Raw genomic sequence first — 21,303 nt, forward strand, 5'->3', positions numbered from 1 at the left:
GATCGAAATAGAACACAATTATAGTAAGTCATTTGGAAGTTTTGGTTTCATGACGATTTTTCCCACTTTTCAACGCTTAATAAACTTGGTGATACCTTTATACTTTCAGAAGAGCTGCAAACATAAAAGGAGCCCTGAGGCTACGTAGCTTCAATCTCACCCAGCATTGGCATCGTGTCCTGAGTCTTGTATTGTCTCTCCTTTATTTTCTATTAAAGCCCTTAAAAATCAGGTGACAGCCGGGCGTGGTGGCGCAGTCCTTTAATCTCCAGTGCTGAAGAATATCCCAGGATAGGATGCCAACATCATGGCTGAGCGATGCTCCAGTGGGTGGATGTTACTGCGTTAACGCCATTAACCGCTTGATAGACGCTCAGGTCCTTTCCTCTTTTGCACTCCTGCAGATAACGCTGGGGTGAACATTCACCTGTGAGGTTTTTTAAAATGTGAAAATGGATGTCTTCAGTTCACTTGGGACACATCTAGACGCAGCATTTTGGGTTGTGTGGTAACTTGGTGTAACTTTTTGTGGATCCCCATGAGGAGCTCATTATTTTTTAATTTTTTCACTCTTCTTTGAGAACAGGGCAGCAGTGAGGAGCAAGGGTGGGGGTGCGGAGGGCTTTTCTCAACTTCAGATGTCCCTCCTGATACTGAGGTTGAGGACAGCATGGTAGAGGCTGCTTTTAGCGTTTCCTCCGTGTTGTGGAGGCGGTCGGCAGCTCTAGGTGTTTCATGAGGTAGGAATGTTCCGATTGGTTTACAAGGTGCCCCAGGGATTCCTTCAAGAAATTTGTGCTTTTTCATCTTTAGAAAAGCAATGGGAGGCCCAGTGAGATGGCTTAGCAGGTGAGGCCCCTTGCTGCGCAGCCTGATGGCCTGAGTCCGACCCCATAGTGGAAGGAGCGAACGGACCTCCTTGTCCTGATCGTCACTCATGTGTCGTGGTCTGCAGGTGTGCATGAGCACAGCCAGGGCCGCACAGAGAGAAACCCTGTCCTGAAAAACAAACCCTTAGGGATAATATTGTGATTTAAATAAAAGATAGGTGATTTCCAACCATAGGGACTCAAGCATGCTGAAGCTCATATAGCTGATTAAAGTTCGTGCTGAAGAGGCGCTCCGCACTTACAGGGGTTTAGCCCGTTAGAGCACCGTCACCCCAATAATCTCACTCTTGTGATCATTATAGAGAACTAACTGAAGTTGTGTATATTAGATGAATATGTATTTTAAGAATTGTCATCTTTTACATTTAAAACATGTTTATTGTACTGTGTGTTTCATCTGCATGTCTGGCATCACATGTGTGAAGTGCCATGGAGGCCAGAAGAGGGAGTCAGATCCCCTAGAACTGGAGTTTGAGGAGATTGTGAGCCACCATGTGGGTGCTGGGAATTGAACTCAGGACCTCTGGAAGAGCAGTCAGTGCTCTTAACCACTGGAACCATCTCGCCAGCCCTTTCATTTTCCTTTTTTAAAAATAATGTTCATTTGTGTGTGTGGTGTGTGTGTGTGTGTGAGTGTCTGTGTATTTGTGTATCAGAGGCAGTAGTATATGTGTGTCTGTGGGCAGGGGTGTATGTGTATAGGTGTGTGTGTGTGTGTGTGTGTATGTGAGGAGTGTGTATTTGTCTGTATGTGTCTGTGTCTGTGGGCAGGAGTGTACGTGTGTAGGGGTGTGTGTGTATCTGTCTCTGTGTGTGTTGGTGGGCTGGAGTTGCATGTATGTAAGGGTGGGTGTATGTGTGTGTGTGTGTGTATGTGTGTGTAGGAGTGTGTGTCTATGTATCTGTGTGCCTGTGTTTGTGGACAGGAGTATATTATGTAGGTGTGTGTGTGTCTGTGGGCAGAAGTATATTGTGTAAGTGGTGTGTGTCTGTGGGCAGGAGTGTATGTGTGTAAGTGAGTGTGCCACAGCATTCGTATGGAAGCTTTCACGAGTCCGTTTTCTCCTACCAGGCTAGTTCAGGGGATCAAATTCAGGCATCACGCTTGGCTGCAAGTGCTTTATTCTGAGCCTCCTTGCCAGTCCTACCTTATGTTTTCTTTTGTGTTGTCTATTGTGGCCTATGCTGGCCTTGAACTTGTGATTGTGTGTGTACCATTGGACCAAGCAAGTCATCTTGTTTATATACTTAATTGACTAGACTTGTTAAAAATCACTTTAGGGACTTGAAAAAATTTATGAGGAAAGTGAGCTAGAGTAAAATTATCTCAGAGATTTTCATGCAGTCAAATATTCCAAGCTTAACTTTTGGTTGGCTGCTGGGCATAGTGAACACAGTGCTGTTTCCATACACAGTGTAGGACTTTATTAATGTGGACTCTGTGTGTGTGTGTGTGTGTGTGTGTGTGTGTGTGTGTAGGAGTGTACATGTGTGTGTCTATGTCTGTCTGTATCTAAGTTCATGTGCTTAGCTTGAGCTTTGTGGGGCCTGCTTCGAGGTTATGTTGGGGAAGTCTAGACCAGACCTTTTCCCAAGGCCGGTGTCCTCCTCCTCCTCGGATGCGCCTCTCTCGGGGCTCTGCTGACTGCTCTCAGTGTGCATGTTGGATTTTTTTTAGGATTCCGGTTGTTGCAGGCTCTGGAGGGTTGCTGGGCATTTTTCCTTTGCCCTGTGCACACACCCTTGCTTTTCACATCCCGCATTCCCCTCCTGCTCTGTGTTGTTAATTTGAGTTACCCAAGCCTCACTCTCTGGGGTTTAGTAAGAAAGCAGGGGTGGAGGCAGCAACTGGAGGGTTCATTTCTCCCCTCAACTCTGAGCTTACAGTGTTAGAAGATAATTCTCTCTCTCTCTCTCTCTCTCTCTCTCTCTCTCTCTCTCTCTCTCTCTCTCACACACACACACACACACACACACACACCATTTCTGAGAGTTCATGTTAGGTTTTGTTTAGAAATGGCTTGGACACAGGCGGGCAGTGGTAGCTCACGCCTTTAATCCCAGTACTTGGGAGTCAGAGGCAGGCAGAGCTCTATAAATTCAAGGCCAACCTGATCTACAGATCTGAGTTCCAGGACAGCCAAGGGTACACAGAGAGACCCAGTCTTGAAAAGCAAACAAACAAAACCCAACCAACCAAAACAACAACAACGACAATAACAACAACAGAAGCCCAAAAACATAAAGAAAAGAAATGGCATAGATCATTTCTGTGAAACGACGTATAGCCAAGCATGCTGTCAGAGAGAAGGTGGAAACAGAGGCGGCTTGAATAATTAAGACCCAGACACGCACCAAGAAGCACAGCAGGGTCTTGGCAGCTGCTCTCCTGCTTCTTGTCATCCCAGGAGCCCTTGCTTCTCTTGTGTGGGCCGCACTGTTGCCTCATAATGAACATTTGTGAATTAACCTGTTTTTCTTACAGTTAGGTTATTTGATATTTTAAAGGAACAGACCGTTGTGTAGCACAGGCCGGCCTGAGTGCTGGGTTAGGGGAATGGGCTGCCGCCATACTTGGCATTGAGGGTTATTTACGGTTCTAAAATTTAAGTATATAGAAACTGTAAGGCGCTTACTGCGTTTGAAAATAAACGTGGTAAAACGTTTCTTTTGATAGTTTAGGTCTGCGATTGGAAACAAGAGGGCTTGAAATGTCTCTTTTTCTTTATTCTAGACACGTATTACTACATTTCTCCATTAGTTTGTGCCTTCTTCTTGGCTCTGACACCCATCTGGATTATAATAGCTGCCAAACACCCAGCTACCAGGACAGTACTCCACTCAGGCTGGGAGCCCGTCATTACAGCCATGGTTATAAGCAGGTGAGTGTTGGGGGAGGGGACAGGGAGGGAGGAAAGAGAAACCATGGTCTGTGTAGGTATGTACATACTAAACAAATTTCTGGACCTGGCAGCGAGGCATCCGGGTTGCAAAATGGAGCATTAGCCTTCCAGAATAACACTGTTATGCTCTGTTTCTGTGGAAAGATGTTCAGTGCACATTTGATGAAAAGAGTAATCTGGGGAAGAGTAGGAGTGTCCTGTTAAGTGTGGTGAACTGGGGGTCTTATGCCAGTGTTTAGATTTGGGTAAAACAAAGATCCAAACCCAGCACGGAAGACCTACGAGAGGAGGTAGAGGGTGACAGCCACCCAGAGTGTAGGGGACAGAGAGCGTAAGGAAAGTGACTCCAGGAACTTAAAAAACAACTTTGTGGAATGGCTGGTGGCTGCTTCGTGTGGAGAAGGGCTCGCCGGGACTGACAGGGTACGGACAGAAGGGAATTGTGGGAGCTGTGCGGTGCACCCTCATCTGCCGTAGGAGGCGGTCAGCGATGGAGGTCTACCTCTAGAACTGAGCTATAGCGTGTAGACATGCCACTTAGAAACACAGACACTCCAGTGGCAACCAATTCCCAGTGCCCAGAGAGTCTGCGAAGGGGGCTAGCGACTCCTGTCAGGGGATGTCATAGCCTTTGCTCTGCTGTTTGGACTGTCCTGTCAGGGGATGTCATAGCCTTTGCTCTGCTGTTTGGACTGTCCTGTCAGGGGATGTCATAGCCTTTGCTCTGCTGTTTGGACTGTCAAGCCACATGTGATAGCACGTGGCTCATTTTGATGTACGTAGATTGCATTTCTTGGAAGATTTGGGCAACATTTCCTTATGGGTGTTGGCACTGGCAGGGTCTTAACAGTAAATATGACATGGACGGAAGGTAACCAGCTAATAAAGACTTCCAGAACGTAGACACGCCTCTAGGGCCTGTTGAGATACTGAAAATGGATGGCTTGCCGCTGTGGTATATCAAAACTGCCATCTCACTCCCCAGACTTCTCAAGGTCTGTTCTTCCTGTTGCTACAGCTCCTGTGGTAATAGGGTTGTAATCCGTCTAGTCCAGCACAGTAGAAACCACCCTCTCATGCCTGCTTACTATAAAGATGAAGAAAACTGCTTTTACAGCTCGTGTTTAAATTGAGGAGTAGTAGATGCCGTGACTCAAAAAATAGTGTGATCCCAGCGCCTGGGAGGGAGGTTGAGGCAGATGGATCTCTAGGAGGTTGAGGCTAGCCTGGTCTACTAGGAAGCTCCAGGCTAGCCAAGGCTATATAGTGACACCCTGTCTCCAACAAAACAAAAACAAAATTGCTACGTGCAGATGACTATGAAGGAACCATTAATGCCGTTGTTCTAAGCCTTGTAGATCTTTCTAGATAGTTCAGTGCAGTTAACATATGGGTAATCTGGGCATTGAGACACACACCTATAATTCCAGCACTTGGGAGGCTGAGGCAGGAAGATTGCTGTAAGTCCAGGGCCATCCTGGCCTATATATAACAAGTCCCTATTACCCAAAGGGGTTAAAAAGATAAATAAATAAATACCCCCCCCCACGAAACAAAACTAACACACACATGCAACTGATGGTTACTGTGAACATTGATTTCAACTTTGAATATTCTTCTTTTCTTCTGATTTTTTGTTTGTTTGTTTGTTTTGAGACAGGGCTTCTCCGTGTAGCCTTGGCTGTCCTGGACTCACTTTGTAGACCAGGCTGGCCTCAAACTCACAGCGATCCACCCGCCTCTGCCTCCTGAGTGCTGGGATTAAAGGCGTGTGCCACCACGCCCGGCTTGCCTGACTTTTACATGGCACGAGCGTTGTACTATACAAGGCGGCGGTGTCCGAACGTCGCAACAGCGTGAGCTCCTCTTTCATCCCTCTGCCCTAATGTGTGGTTTTCTTTCTTTCAGCATCGGGGGCCTTATTCTGGACACTACTGTATCTGACCCAAACTTGGTTGGGATTGTGGTTTACACGCCAGTTATCAACGGTAAGCCTTGAAGGTCCCGCTTCCGGCATGACGTCACCCTTAGGGACCCTTAGGCATGGCTTCCTGCTCCACCCATTTCTTTCTTCAAACTCAGAGGTAACTCAGAGTACAAGTTCTCCTCCCTGATCTCAGTACAGAGAGCAAACTGTGCTTGAGAAAGAACTGTTTCTTGACCATTTTTGTTGCATGTTGGCTTGACAGGCGCACCTAACTTTTAAGGCCAAATACCAAAATACAGTATTTCATCCCCGAGCTGTCCTTTCTCTTTGGTTTGTCTGATGTTTTTGTTTTTGTTTTTGTTTTTGTTTTTTTTTTTGGTTTTTTGAGACAGGGTCTCTCTGTGTAGCCTTGGCTGTCCTGGACTCGCTTTGTAGACCAGGCTGGCCTCGAACTCACAGCGATCCACCTGCCTCTGCCTCCCGAGTGCTGGGATTAAAGGCATGCGCCACCACGCCCGGCTTTGTTTTGTTTTGTTTTAAGCCCTGTCTGGCCTCTGCGTCCTGAGTGCTGAGATTAAAGCCACATCCGGCTTTTTAAAAAAAGATTTTTTTAATTACTTTTAATTATGAGTATATATGTGTGGGTGTGTACATGTGAGTGCGGGTGCTAGCAGAGGCCACGGGCATGGGATTCCTCTGGAGCTGGAGTTATATAAGTGGCTGTTATGTGCCTGACATGAGTGATGGGAACCGAACCCAGGTCCTCTGCAACAGCACTGCATGTTCTTTTAAAGATTTATTTATTTATTCTTATGTATACAGTGCTCTGCCTGCATGTACCCCTGCAGGCCAGAAGAGGGCACAAGATCTCTTATAGATGGTTGTGAGCCACCATGTGGGTGCTGGGAATTGAACTCAGGACCTCTGGAAGAGCAGCCAGTGCTCTTAACCTCTGAGCCATCTCTCCAGCCCCCAGCACTACTTGTTCTCAACCGCTGGGCCACTCCTCCAGCTCCCTCGTCTTACCTGCTGCTCTTACATTTGCTTTTGTTGGTTATCTTAGAAGAAGCAGGATTAGCCAGATTTGGTCGTTCCCTAAATTCATTTCATCCACTAAGATCGGCTACTCTTCTGATGCCTGCGAACTCTGCCTCCTAATTTCCTTGCCTAGAAAACAGAAATAATAATTTTTATATTAAGTACTTATAATACGTACATTAAAGAATCATGTTAAAAGAGCATCAGGAATTTTGTATGAGTTAACACTTAGCAGGACAACTTAATCCATCGCTACTGGTCTTCGGAGTGGTGATCATTGAGGTAGACTTCAGTACAGCCTAGGTCAATGTAACTTAAAAAGTAATTCTACCTTGGCATACCACACATTTAGCATATATTAGTTTTCTTCTTTAAGGAATCAAGCTTCTGTAGTCACATAAAAAGTTACACAACGACACATTCTGAAGAAGTCTAATTTTAGGTCTAAAATTTCTACTGAACAGTGTGACTTTTGAGTGCCCTTAGAACATCAAGGGCAAGTGTCGTTGCAAATCCCTCTCCCAGCTGCCTGGTTTCACCATCTCCTCCTGCCATCTGTCCATCCTTAAAACCCCGGGACCATCCCACTCGGCCTGGTTCTTCCTCTTTTGACCCGAACATTACCAGGCCTTGCCCATTGCCCTCGCATGACCTGCTTGTTCACACAGAGGGATGCCTCTCACTACAGTGTGAGCTCGTTGCATTGAGGCATCTGTTAGAGTTTGTAGAACATCTGTCCAGGCCTTTCTGGCTTTTAGAGTCTTTGTTGAAATGTCAGGTTTTTATTCTGAAAGGTCTGCCTTTATATGTTACTTGGTTTGTTGTTGTTGTTTTTTTCCCTTTGCAGCTTTGAATACTCTTTCTTTGTTCTGTATGTTTAGTGTTTTGATTATCATGTGCTGACGGTACTTTCTTTTCTGGCCTCATCTATATTGGTGTTATGTATGCACCTTGTACCTTGATAGAAACCTCCTTCTTTACATTAGGAAAATTTTCTTCTATGGTTCTATTGAAAATATTTTTTGTACCTCTGTTTCTTTCTTTTCATAGCGTTCCAAATTTTGTGGATCTTTTGTGTCTGGGTTTTAAAAAAAAAATTATTTAACATTTGCCTTAACTGAGGTATCCGTATCTTCTATCTCATCTTTAACACCTGAGCTTTTCTCTTCTGTCTCTTGTATTCTGTTGGTGAGGCTTTGCCTCCGAGGTTCCTGTTAGACTTCCTACATCTTTCAATTCCATTTTTGGCTTCCTTAGAGGTTATTGCCACTTCCATATAGTTTACTTCCATATAGTTTCTTTTTTTTTAGATTTAACTTTATTTTATGTGCATTGGTGTGGGGGGTGTCAGATCCCTTGGAACTGGAGTTACAGACAGTTGTGAGCTGCCATGGGGGTGCTGGGAACTGAACCCGGGTCCTTTGGAAGAACAGATAGTGCTCTTAACCACTAAGCCATCTCTCCAGCCGCCTTCCATATGGTTTCTTATCTTTTCTTCTTTTTTCCATATACTTTCAATAGTCTTGAGCTATTTTTTTTTTACCTGAGACAGGGTTTCTCTGTGTAGCCTTGGCTGTCCTGGACTCACTTTGTAGACCAGGCTGGCCTCGAACTCACAGTGATCCACCTGCCTCTGGCTCCCAAGTGCTGGGATTAAAGGCATGCGCTACGATGCCCGGCTAGTCTTGAGCTATTTTCATTTCACTTTTTGTTTGCATTTGGACAGACTTCATTAATGGATTTATTCATATCCTCTTTAATGTCCTCAAGCGTATTCATAATGTCTATTTTAAAGTCCTTGTGTTGTGTTTCAGCTGTATGAATGTAACTCTTGGCGTTGAGATGCGGTCCTGTCTTTTGGGGGTGGATTTTCTGTTCCATGGTGGCTGTTGTCCCTTTTGGGTCTGAGGGGCATGTGGTAGCTGTGGATTGCCTGCGAGGGCATGCTTTGAGGCCCTGCCAGGTGTGTCTACTGGGGGACCCTGGTGGAGCTTGTTTCTGGGTATCGGGGAGCTGACAGGATGGTATGGCGGGGAGCAGAAGAGCACAGGGCTGAGGGGGACTACAGGGGGCAAGAAAGCTGGTCTGCCTTTCCCTCCCTCCCTGCCACGAGGGTCTGTGGAGTCCACAGAAATGGAGGAAGAGAGGCACAGTGGACCCTTGCAGGGGTCTGCTGCAGGCTGAGGAGGAGGAACTGGAATCGGAGGACGGGAAGAAGAGTGAAGATTGCCTTACCTGGCCGGCATGGCCAGTGGCTCTCCAGGGAGAAATTATGTCAGGCATTGTTAGCAGGAAGGAAGGCTGTAGCCCAATACTCAACCTTCCTGGCGCTGTGACCCTTTAACGCAGTTGCTCATGTTGTGGTGACCCCAACCATTGAATTGTTTTTGTTGACGCTTCATTATTGTAATTTTGCTACTGTTATATTACAGTGTTTTCTGATCGCCCGAGGCTTTTCCTGGGAAAGGGTCTTTCAGTTCCCAATGGGGCTGCAAACCACAGGTTGAGAAACACTGCTGTAGAAGACCCGCCTAGCCCCAGGGAATGGGGTCAGAGAAGAAGCAAAGAGAGTCTTCTACAGAGCTAGGGCTGGCACTGGGGCAGCGGGGATAGCCTGCTTGATTGCCCGCTGGCATAGCCAGGGGGGTTCCAGGAGGAGCTGCCTCAGGTGTTAACAGGGTGAAGAAGGCAAGCCATAGGGGGCGCTACATCAACTTTTTTATTTTATTCCTGCATCTGGTCATTATTTTTCCTGTATAGATCTTTCCATTAATTCCTCTCTGACCCTTCTCTCATTCAGTTTATCCTGCCATTTGTTTATTGTAAGAAATTATCTTCTAGGCTGGTGAGATGGCTCGGTAGGGGTATGGCACTCAGTCCCCCCAGGATCCACATGGTAGAAAGAGAGAACCAACTCCTGCAAGTTGTCCCCTGACTTTTACAGGCATGCCATGGCATGCACCTGACACACACACACACACACACACACACACACACACACACACTCTAATAAAATAATAATGTTACCTTTTCAACAAACCAGATTATGCCCTTGCACAAAGATCAGAGTTCCCTTTCTGTTTCCTGGGGAATAAAGCATCGATTGATTACTTAGCCTAACACCTGAGCGCAGTCTACCCTGAGAGAGAAACTGCCTCCCAGCCTCATCCCCAAGCCCCCTGCCCCCCCCCTCCCCCCCCCCCCCCCCCCCCCGTCCACATCAATGTCTCCTTTGTTGAGTTGCTTGTGCTGCTTTGGTGAGGTGTGTCACCTTTTTATATCATGCTTCTGTGCTGCTCTCCATCTCCTCCATGTGCCTGCTGCACAGAGCCAGTGACAGCGACGCGTCGTTCCCGAGGCGTATGCTTAGCAGGGCTGCTTGCTCCCCTCTCTGTGCCTCCCCTGCCTCTCTTCCACCAATTGAAATGCAGTGTGTGTCTGTTTTGAATGATAACTTCTGTCTTCTCTACTCTGAGTGATGCCCACAGGGTTAAGGCTGGGCAGGTGGTGAATGAATAAATGTTATGGGTTAAGGAGGAAAATTCATTTTGCTGCAAACTACATGTCGCCGAATCAGAGGAAATTACCATGTTACGTAACGTAACTTAGGACATAAAACAAATTCATAGACTTCAGACGGAACGGTTAAGATACATTTAAGGAGGCAAAGGTAGAAAAAAAAATGCTTCCTTCTGTTTATATAAAACTGTTAGTAATGTTAGCAACATTTATTTCTTTCCTTAATGATTTCTCCTGTTTATAACTAGACAAATTGACTTACTATTGATTTCTCGGCTGTTCTGCGTGCTCTGCTTCCCAAACTCTTTAGATATGAATATATAGGCAAGGCCTCTTTAGATGTTAAATGAGTTCAGGATTCAAGAGCAAAATATTGGCAGGCAGAAGAAAGGGTTGAGGGCCTGTGACTTGGGCTCAGTGGGGAAAGGTGCCTGCCACCACGCCCGACAGCCTGAGTCCAGTGCCTGGAACGCACACTGTGGAAGGAGAGAGCCAGCACCTGCGAGCTGTTCCCTGACATCTACCCACAATAACAAACAAATAAAAATTAAAAAAGAAGTAGGTGTCCATCCTTGGAAGAAAGGGAACAGCCATTTATTTGCTGGTGAAGAGGTCAATTAGAGTACAGCTTGGTTAGCAGCAGGCTAAGTAAAGGAAGGGATAGTCTTTTAGTGCAGTGTTATTAACAACGACAGTGAGCGGGAGCACGGGTGAGACCTGGGAGTGTCGTGCATGGTGTTGTTTCCTTTACATAAAGCCTACAAGCATGAACATTAAGCGGCGTGTTAGGAATGCACAATTTGAGAAGAACAGGAAGATGCAGAAGTATGGAAAACGCTAACGCAGCTATGGTAGGGAGGGAAGGGATGGGAGGGAGGAGCTCAGGGCACTGCCAGTGGAGAGGGTGCCCTCCCTTTAAACACAGCAGGGGCCCAGGCATGAGTCTTTATAGTCTCCGTTATAAGTGGTTTTTGTTGTTGTTGTTTTATTTTGTTGTTGTTTTTCTCTTATATATGTATATATATATATATATAATTTATTTATTATTACGTATATAGTGTTCTGCTTGTATGTACACTTGTAGGCCAGAAGAGGGCACCAGATCTTATTGTGAGCCACCATGTGGTTGCTGGGGATTGAACTCATGACCTCTGGAAGAGCAGTCAGTGCTCTTAACCCGCTGAGCCATCTCTCCAGCCCCATGTTGTTGTTTTTCAAGACAGGATTTCTCTAAGTAACAACCCAGGTGAACTTGCCCTATAGACCATGCTGTCCTCGAACTCAAAGAGACCTGCCTGCCTCTGCCTCCCTACAAGTGTGTTTTATTTATTAAATATTAGAGTTTTTTTTTCTTTAGTTTTTCAAGACAGGGTCTCTCTGTGTAGCCTTGGCTGTCCTGGACTCACTTTGTAGACCAGGCTGGCCTCGAACTCACAGCGATCCTCCTGCCTCTGCCTCCCGAGTGCTGGGATTAAAGGCGTGCGCCACCACGCCCGGCAAATATTAGAGTATTTAAAACCTTGGAAACAGTACCTGAAGAAGAAGAAGAAGAAGATGATGATGATGATTTTATTAAGGATTAGAATAGAAGTATAAATGGACCTTCTCAGATGAGAGCACTGACATAACAGGCAAAGGGATGATGGAGATGGGCGGGGCAGGGTGGGGTGGGGTGGGGCGGGGAGAGCGTGAGGGGTGGGAGCAGTGAGGACCATGAATGTAAATCCTTTCCAAGTAGCCTTGGGAAGACCAGCCAGACCTTCCGGCAGCACTGAGAACTGGATCCCGGAAGAGTCTGGCGGAAACAGGGATGAGGGATGGGAGGAGGACTAAGGGGGAGGGACTTAGGCTGACAGCCTCACTTGTTCCAAGTCAGGTAGATAGACCTAGTTCCCCAGCACAGTGTTTCTCAACCTTTTTTTGGTTCGCTGTGCATAAAGAAGACAGCCATAATGTTTGGATGGTACAGTAGGCTGAAGGAGCCACTATGGCCACTCTAAGGATTTAGAGGGTTGTCTCAATATACCTATATGCTATATTTGTAACGCATTTAGACATACTGGGTGGAAGTTCCAAACTAGGGTGGTTTAAACTGGTTTTTTTCTTTTTTAAATCTTTTTAAAATTAATTTATTCATATTACATCTCAATGGTTATCCACCCTTGTATCCTCCCATTCTGTCTTCCCTCCCCTGTTTTTTTTTAAATCACTTTCTGAAGGAGCCATTTAAAATGCTTTCTCCTAAGGATGTCTATATAAATATTAATATTACAGATTCCCTACCAGTCTTTTTATATTCATTATATACATACAGGCATTACAGGCATGCACCACCATGCCCAGATTATATTTATTCCTTATACCTTAAAGAATGCATACAATATACTATTTATACATTAAAGGAATACAGTATTCCTGACCCTATTTCTGCCCTCATTAGAAGTGCATGAGCCAGGGTGGAAAATACAGAGGCTGGGCATTAGCCAGCATATGCACAGTGTGTCAATCAGAAAACAGAAAATAAAGGTAATATATGGGAGTGGGAGTCAAACATATGTCTGCTAAGCGCAGTGGCTCATGCCTATAATCCCAGCAGTCTGGGAGGCAGAGGCAGGCAGATCTCTGTGAATTCAAGGCCAGCCTGGTCTACAAAATGAGTTCCAGGACAGCCAGGGCTACACAGAGAAGCCCTGTCTTGGAAAACCAACCAAACCAACCCAAAATGTGTGCTGGTGCGTATCTCCACGGGACTGCAGGGTATGCCCCTGTCCTCGTGCACTTCTTGAACCTGCAGAATAGCCACTGCATGTGAGCTCCCTGGGGAGTGCTGCCTGGACGGGGTCTCACAGCGGCACACGGAGGGGCTGCCATACACAGCACGTATGCAAGGTGCTGGGTTACTTGCCAAGTGGGTAGGAGCATAGGTTCCTTTTTAAGATTCCACTGCGAATGTGCAAAAGGGACTCTTGGTAGAACCTGGACTGTAACCTATGATGTGAGTGTGAAGCGTTTACTTGAGACGTAAAGAGTTTTAAGGAGTCCTTAGATGACCCTGCTGCCAGTTGCTTCTTAGCATCAGGTAGTTTTACTATTAATGAGCCTATTGTACCGTAATATACCTAAAATTAGGTCCTGTGGATACTGAGGAGTCTCGCCAATTATCGACAGGCTATCTCTACTGATGTTTTTACTTTATATGAGACTATCTTTAGATGCCTCCTGCTACCTTTAATATTCAGCTAGCGTCTGTAGAATTTAAATACTTCAAAAGCTACATCACTAACAAGTTCTTGAAAGCAGCAGTGCATAAAACAGCACCAAGAAATCATTCTTTGACATCAAAGAAAGCTGTTCCAAGGTAATAATTTTGCAGTAATTAAAAATAGAACTAGCAACACTGACAGGACCATGAGAGGCTGCCACTTGTTAGTCTCCTCACTAGTTACATTGTTTACTTAAAATGGTATTCACCTCATCTGGAGGCGGAGCTCTAGTGTGTTTCTGAAGTCGACCAAGGAAGGTTTGAGATGACTTCTCATGCGTGTTAGTCTGCAGCATATGGTAGCACGGAAGTGATAAACCGGTGTTTCTATAGAGTTCTGTCAGGGCATCTGTGGCTTTCAACAAGCGCTACAAGTGATTGTTAATAGCTCCATCTCAGGGAGATGGCAGCTATGGTAGATTGGCTCAACCCTAACAGCACATGCTCTCTATGTCTGCACTGAAGCATCCTGTGCCTAATAAGACACCAGATGGACCATTATCCCGAGAGAGTCCCCAGAGCGAAGAAGATGGAAAACAAACCGTGGCACACACACTCCCGTGGAACTTGCTGGTGTTGGCAAATGTTATCTGCAACCTTTGGTTTTGCAGTCCGTAAAATCTTCCTGTTGGATTCTTCTGCTTGGGGCGAGGCTGTGAGCAGAAGTCCATGGCTGACTATAAAAAGGCCCCGTTTTAATCAGGCCCTAACTTTCTGCTTCCCCAGAATCTCTGTGGCAGTGCTTCCGCGCCGTAGGACAAACGCTTGTCCTCTTTCATTTGCTGGGGTGCGTGAATTCAGTATAGGAGCTTGGGTCACTGGCCTTGTATACGTGGGGTCAGCAGGTGTACAGTCCACGCTGGCACTGAGGTGCTCTGCTCTCATTGTTTACTTTCTTTCTTTCTCTTTTCTTCCTTTCTTTCGTTTTGTTTTTTGAGACAGGGTTTCTCTGTGTAGCCCTGACTGTCCTGGAGTCACTTTGTAGACCAGGCTGGCCTCGAACTCACAAAGATCCGCCTGCCTCTGCCTCCCGAGTGCTGGGATTAAAGGCACGCGCTACCACCGCCCGCCTTCTCATTGTTTACTTTCATAAGTGAGCGCTGATTAGACAAGTCCAGACTTAAGAACACAGTTGGCATAAGCTTCTGATAGAAAGGTCATTAAGCAGGGGGCTGGGGGATGGCTCGGTGGGTATCACACTGAAGACCTGAGTTCAGCTTGCCCCCCCCCCCCAGCCCACATACAAGGTGTGCCTGCAGTGTACCTGCTTTCGCAGCTCTCCTATGGCAGAGACAAGAGAATTCCTGGAAGCTTGTAGTCATCTGGTGTAGAGTCCACAGGTAGAAAGCAATGACAAGGAAGAGACCCTTTCCAAACACCTGAGGTTCTTCTTTGTGTGTGTATTGTGGCAACACGTGTGTACACACACACACACACACACACACACACACACACACACACACACAAACATACACATGAGAAACTCAGCATCTGAACTTGATATGGATACCAGAGTGAGCATGGTGGTACATGCCATTAGTCCCAGCCCTCGGAATGCAGAGGCAGGAGGATCTCTGTGAGTTTAAATAGTGCCAGGTCAGCCAGGAGCACACAGTAAGGCTGTTTCTGTCTTAGTTAGGGTTTCTATTGCTGTGATGAAACACCATAACCGAGGCAACCCGAGGAGGAAGGGGTTTATTTCAGCTTAGGCTTGCAGGTGACAGTCCATCACTGAGAGAAGTCAAGGCAAGAACTCAAGCAGGGCAGGAACCTGGAGGCAGGAGCTGATGCAGAGGCCATGGATGGGTGCTGCCTCCTGGCTTGCTCCCCGTGGCTTGCTCAGCCTGCTTTCTTACAGGACCCAGGACCCCCAGCCCAGGGTTAGCACCACATACAATAGGCTGGGCCCTCCCCCGTTGGTCACTACTTAGGAAAATGCTCTACAGCTGGATCAATGGAGGCATTTTCTTCATGGAGGGTCCCTCCTCTCTAGTGACTTCAGCTTGTGCTAAGATGACATAAATTAGCCAGACACGTGTCTAAAACTAAAATAAGACACCAAGTGAACTGAAAAGCAGTCCAGTTCCTTGCTGGCTGCTGAATTGTACGACATGTTTAGTGAAGTGCCTACAGTAGGAAACAGTGACGCAGGAACCATCTGTTTGTGTAACTTGCTTGTTGTTGGTGGTGGTGGTAATTCACGTGTATCACTATGTTTGTAGTTGTTGCCTTCGGTTTGTACATCATTTACTCATTTCAATATCCTGATGAGCACTGTCTTTATTTTCACATTAGGAAAAGGAAGTGTCCGAGGGGTTCCTGTTGCTGAGTGGCTGGGGCAGTGTTCAGGCCCTTGTGCTGGGGCTGTGGTAGAAATCCGCAGGGAGCAGAGCCTGTGTTTGCCTTAGTGACTCGGCCTGGCTGTGTGACTTTTTTTTTTTTTTTGGTTTTTCGAGACAAGGTTTCTCTGTGTAGCCTTGCCTGTCCTGGACTAACTTTGTAGACCAGGCTGGCCTCGAACTCACAGTGATCCGCCTGCCTCTGCCTCCCAAGTGCTGGGATTAAAGGCGTGCGCCACCACTGCCCGGCTCTGGCTGTGTGACTTTTAAACATAATTGTAAAGAAATGTGTTTCCTTGAGAAGAGTGGCCAGAACACCAAAGGGTGCATGTTCTGATATTTTTATGATAAACTGAATTAGTTTACTTATTTTTTTAAAGATTTATTTATTTATTTTATACAGAAGAATGATTTATCTGTATGTACACCTGCACAGCAGAAGAGGGCGTCAGATCACAGTATAGATGGCTGTGAGCCACCATGTGGTTGCTGGGAATTGAACTCAGGACCTCTGAAAGAGGAGACAGTGCTCTTCACCTGTGAGCCATCTCTCCAGCCCTAGTTTACTTCTTTTTAAATTTAGTATTGTTGTTATTCTGTGTGTGTGTGTGTGTGTATATCTGTGTGTGTGTGTGTGTGTGTGTGTGTGTGTGTGTGTGTGTGTGTGTGTAGGCAGGAAGAAAGTGTTAGGAGTTGGTTCTCAGTGTTTCACTGTGGGGTCTGGGGATTGAACTTGGGTTGTCAGGTTTTTACTTTTGTGCACTGAGTCATTTCACCAGTTCTAAGTGATATTTTCTTTATATCATTATTATTATTAGTAGTAGTAGTGGCTTTTTTGAGACCACACCAGACCTTTGCTTTTTGGTTTTGTTTTGTTTTTGTTTCTGTTTTTTGAGCCAGGGTTTCTCTGTGTAGCGTTGGCTGTCCTGGACTCACTTTGTAGACCAGGCTGGCCTTGAACTCACTGCGATCCACCTCTCTCTGCCTCCTGAAGGCTAGGGTTAAAGGTGTGCGCCACCATGCCCAGCTAAAAGCACCACACCCGGCTATCAGGCCTTTGCTTTTAGTGAGATTTGTTACTTGCTAAATGGCACATAACAATGAAATTGTGAAGCTAAATTTAGTTTAAAATCAAGCCATAGTTTTAGCTTTTAAAAATATAACAAATTATTTTAGTTTTAGCCCAGTAACAGAAACAACAACAAATTATTTTCTCGGCTGCAAAAAGGCAGATTCATGCTTTTTTATGGTGTTTTTTCTGTTTATATATTTTCTATGATTAAAATAATTAAATTCCTGTTCCCACAGTAAGTTAACTTTATTAGAATGTGTTGAATACCAAAATTTCAATAGATGCCAGACAAATAGTTATCCCACCTGTATTTTTGTATTTTGAGATAGCACCTTTCTCTGTGTGTAGTCCTGGCTGGCCTGGAACTCACAGAGAGCCAACTGCATCTGCCTCCTGAGCGCTGAGATTAAAGGTGTGTGCTACCACACATAGCTTTAAACTTGTCATTTTGAATGTATTCACATATATACAGGCCCACTGCTCAGCTTTGGAAGCTGCTAATACGAGCTGTCATTATTGAAATCACCTGCTTCTGGTTCCTCCAAGTCAGTTCCTAAGTTGTCCAGAAAAGAGGGAGGAGAGAGATAGAGAGAGAGAGAGATAGATAGATAGAGAGAGATAGAGACAGAGACAGAGAGAGACAGTGACAGAGAGATTCTCCCTTGTGGCATGGAATGGCATGGGCTTTTAAAAATTCAAAATTCACCCCCCACTGACTCATCTCCTCCAACAAAAGACCACACCTCCCAACCCTTCCCAAACAGTTCCATCAACTGGAGACCAAACATTCTAACATTGATCCTATGGGGGCCATTCTCAGTCAACCCACCACAGTGACACTCTACAGCAGAGACTTCATCAAAGCTGCTGATGCTTAGCACCTGCTGCAGACATCCTCTTGGAATGGTTTTTACTCTTTGCATCCCAGAGGCTCCTTCTCTAACAGTTACACACTGTCGAGTGGCACTCTGGCCAGTGACTGATGATGACACTATTAGTTTGTACAGCAGGCTTAGTCTGTGTAGCTGTTCTCTCAGTTATGCAAGAAGAAATCGAAACAATGAGCTCAGCAGTGTGCCCCCATCATTAAATGGAGCGTGCCTGTTCACTCCCTTTCAGGTGGAGTCCTGATGGACGCACGCTGTCGTTCCAGTTCTAGCACTAGAAACGAAGTAGGAAGTTCTCAAAAGATGTGCAAATGCCCAACAGCACCAATCAGGGATACACAAGTCAAAGCCACAGTGACCCGGGACGCCACTCCAGTAAGACAAAAGGAAAACAGTGTCGAGGCTGTGGGAAGAAAACACACCTTGTAGACTGTTGTACAGTCACTAAGGGAAACAGTATAAAGGGTCCTCAACGAATTAACCTGACCACATGATACCACAACCCCACTGCACCTCCCTATTTATTGAAGTGCTGATCACAATAGCTAAGGGATGGAAGCAATTTAAGTGTGTCAGTGGATGAATGGATGAAGAAATCATGTTCCAAACAGTGGGAGACTGCTCAGGGATAAAAGAGAAGGAAGCCTGGTCCCCTGTGACAACAGGAATGAAATGCCATTGCTGTGTTGAGTAAAACAGTGGTCACAGATAGATAAGTCCTGTGGGATGCCAGTCAGATAGCGGGAAAGTTAACTTTCTAGGCTCTCTCTGACCATAGAATGGTGTAACCAGAGGCTGGGGAGATGGGCAGCGGGGGTAGGGACTGCACCGTCCATGATAAATACCTAAGAAGATAAGTACATTTAACTTAACCACTACAGCGTGTAACATGGCATCATGCGGTAATCCACTGGCGAGAACAACCTTTATGGTCTTAGTTATTGGCTGAAATGGGTCTGGCCTATGCTGGAAGAGCAGCCAGTGCCCTTAACTGCTGAGCCATCTCCAGCCCTCCCCACCACGTCCATTACAGAGTTCCAAAGTGCTCTCCATAGAGATGCTAACAAACTTAGCTCTACCACTGAGCTACAGCTGCAAGCCCAGTTTACACATCTGGTAGCCTTGTGTCAGAATGCAGAGCGCCATGTTATCGTTAAGAGTTTACATGCCCAGAATTATTATTATTATTATTTTTGCTTGTCCTGGTGGGTGTTAAATGCTTGCTTTGCTTTTGATACCTGGTGGGCTTGGACCTCTCCTGTTCACTTCTTGCACGTGTATGAAAGTGTGTGTCTATGTGTGTGTGATGGTGTCCATACGTGTGTGCAGACACCACAGGAGGATGTCACTGTCCACCTTTTCCCCTTGAGATGTGGGTGGCCAACAAGCCCCAGTCAACTCCTACCACCAAGTTCCCACAGAACTTGGGCTATAGGCATATGCCAGTGTTGACGTGGATGCTAGATTTTGAACTCAGGCCCTCAGGTTTGTGTGGCAAGCCTCTCTTACCCAGTGAGCACTCTCTCTAGTCCACTGGATTAACTTCTTTGGTGAGCTGCCTGCTGAGTCTTTTGTCCTTTTTTATTTTTCTATTGATAGTTACACGTGTTTGCAGACTGTCCACTCTCTGTGACTTGTTTTCCTCTCTTGGCCTAAAGTGTTTTCTGGTGAGCAAAAGTTTTAAATTTTATAAGCTTTCCTTTTATGTTTTACAGTTTCGTTTAAAAAAAAAAGTTCTTTCCACATGTATTAGGATTCTCCAGAGAGTGAGAGTTAGAAGGTGTGGGGAGAGGGAGAGAGGGAAGGAGAGAGAAAGAAAGGGGAAGAGGGGAAAAGGGAGGGGGAGGGGGGTAAGAAAGGAGAGAGAGAGAGAGAGAAGAAGGAGGGGGAGGATGGGGAAGGGGAAAAGGAGGGGGAAGAAGAGGAGGAGCAGGAGAAGGGGGGGGAAGGAGGAGGGGTTGGCTCATGCAATTATGGAAGCTGAGAAGAGGCCACTTGTAGTGACCCTCATTCCCAGCCTCAGAACCGGGGAAGCCAGTGGAGTGTATTCGTGACAGGCTTCAGAACCCTGTTGCAAGCGTTCTTCTGACAGGAGGATGCCCCTGCTCCAGGAGAAAGGTCCTTTTCCTTCAGTCCAGGTGTCGGACAATAAAATGGACCCCGCTCAGTGAGGGTGGTTCGTCGCCCCCAGCCTCCTGTAGTGGTTCTCCGTTTAATCACATCTTTCATCCCATCAAGGCCATCCGTAACATCAGCCGGCTCACCATCCCTCTACAGTTTAGCAGCTCCACTTTCTGGATTATGGTTTTAATTCACCTGGAATTGGGCTTTGTGTTTAGGATGAGTCAGGACAGATTTCACGGTTGGTTTACGTGTCAATAACTGGCCTCACATGGGAGAAGCCATTTGCAGGGCCCCGTGGTGTCCCAGCTTGTGTGTGTATCAGGTTAGAGCATTTTGCGTTGCTAAGAGCTTTTCATCATGACTGTTGAGTTGTATCAGGTTTCCCCCACATTTTCTTACAATCATGTTACTTTCTCCCTCCATTTACTTGCTAATGAATTATGTTAATTTACTTCCAGAAGTTAAATTGGTCTTTCATTCCTTGGATAAGCCCAATTTGGTTGTGATGTACCACACATTGAATGTTTTGCTGGATATGATTTGCTAATAATTGACCATGGAAGTTTTTTCATGATACTCCTATGATATCTTTTTGGTGTCTGTTCACTGGCATGGCGATGAATTCTGTTTAATTCTGTTTTTAATATTGGGCTGCTTTGTGTTTTTTAATGTATAGTTATGTGGATTGGGGCGGGGCAATTTGTTCATTGATCCTTTGGAGCCGGAGCTATAAAAGGTTGTGAGGCACCTGTGTGGGTTCCTGCAAGAGCAGTGTGTGCTCTGAGAGCCACACCTCTCCGGCTTATTTACTTGTTTATTTCTGCATGTGAGGCAGGCTCAGAACTCACTGTGTGTCCCAGGCTGGCTTCACACTCTTCCTGTCAGTGCCCTGGTCGCCTCATGTGCTCAGTTAGAAGCCACTGGGTGCTGCAATGTGAGTTCAGAGACTCAGCTTCCGGTTTATTTCTTTGTTGTGTTTTCCCTTTTGTTGACTTGTAATCTTCTGCTGCTGCTTCCTTCTTCCCTCTCTGTTCTGCACTTTTTGAAGTTTTCAGGATGTGAGCCTGACATCGTCGATATGACTTTTCCTGTTTATAATAGAAGGAATGCTCCGGATTTCAAAGGGCTGCTCTGTGCACCTCACGTGGACTTCAGGGTGTTATGTTTTTATTAAGTCTACTGCAATCTCTCCTTTGATCTGTGGGTTATTTACAAGCATACTGTTTACTTTTTAAAAATATTTAGGTAGGGGAGTCCCAGGTGTCCGGTTTCCTGGTGTGCCCAGAGAGCACCCCCTTCTTTTTTTTTTTTTTTTTTTTTTTCCTTTTTCTTTTTTGGTCTT

At 45.8% G+C, this 21,303-nt stretch overlaps 1 protein-coding gene across 11 annotated transcripts in view; it reads left to right on the plus strand.

The window, feature by feature from the left end:
• The window catches only part of SLC41A2 (solute carrier family 41 member 2), a 94,942-nt gene that overhangs the window by 50,646 nt on the left and 22,993 nt on the right, over positions 1 to 21,303 (plus strand). For all 11 annotated transcript variants that reach the window (XM_084796314.1, XM_084796309.1, XM_084796306.1 and 8 more), the window contains 2 exons: positions 3,625 to 3,772; positions 5,702 to 5,781. In XM_084796314.1, coding sequence (XP_084652440.1) covers positions 3,625 to 3,772; positions 5,702 to 5,781 — 228 coding nt within the window. The remainder of the gene's footprint in view (positions 1 to 3,624; positions 3,773 to 5,701; positions 5,782 to 21,303) is intronic.

The sequence above is a fragment of the Acomys minous genome, assembly GCF_964271855.1.
Source record: "Acomys minous genome assembly, chromosome: 9".
Lineage (NCBI taxonomy): Eukaryota > Metazoa > Chordata > Mammalia > Rodentia > Muridae > Acomys > Acomys minous.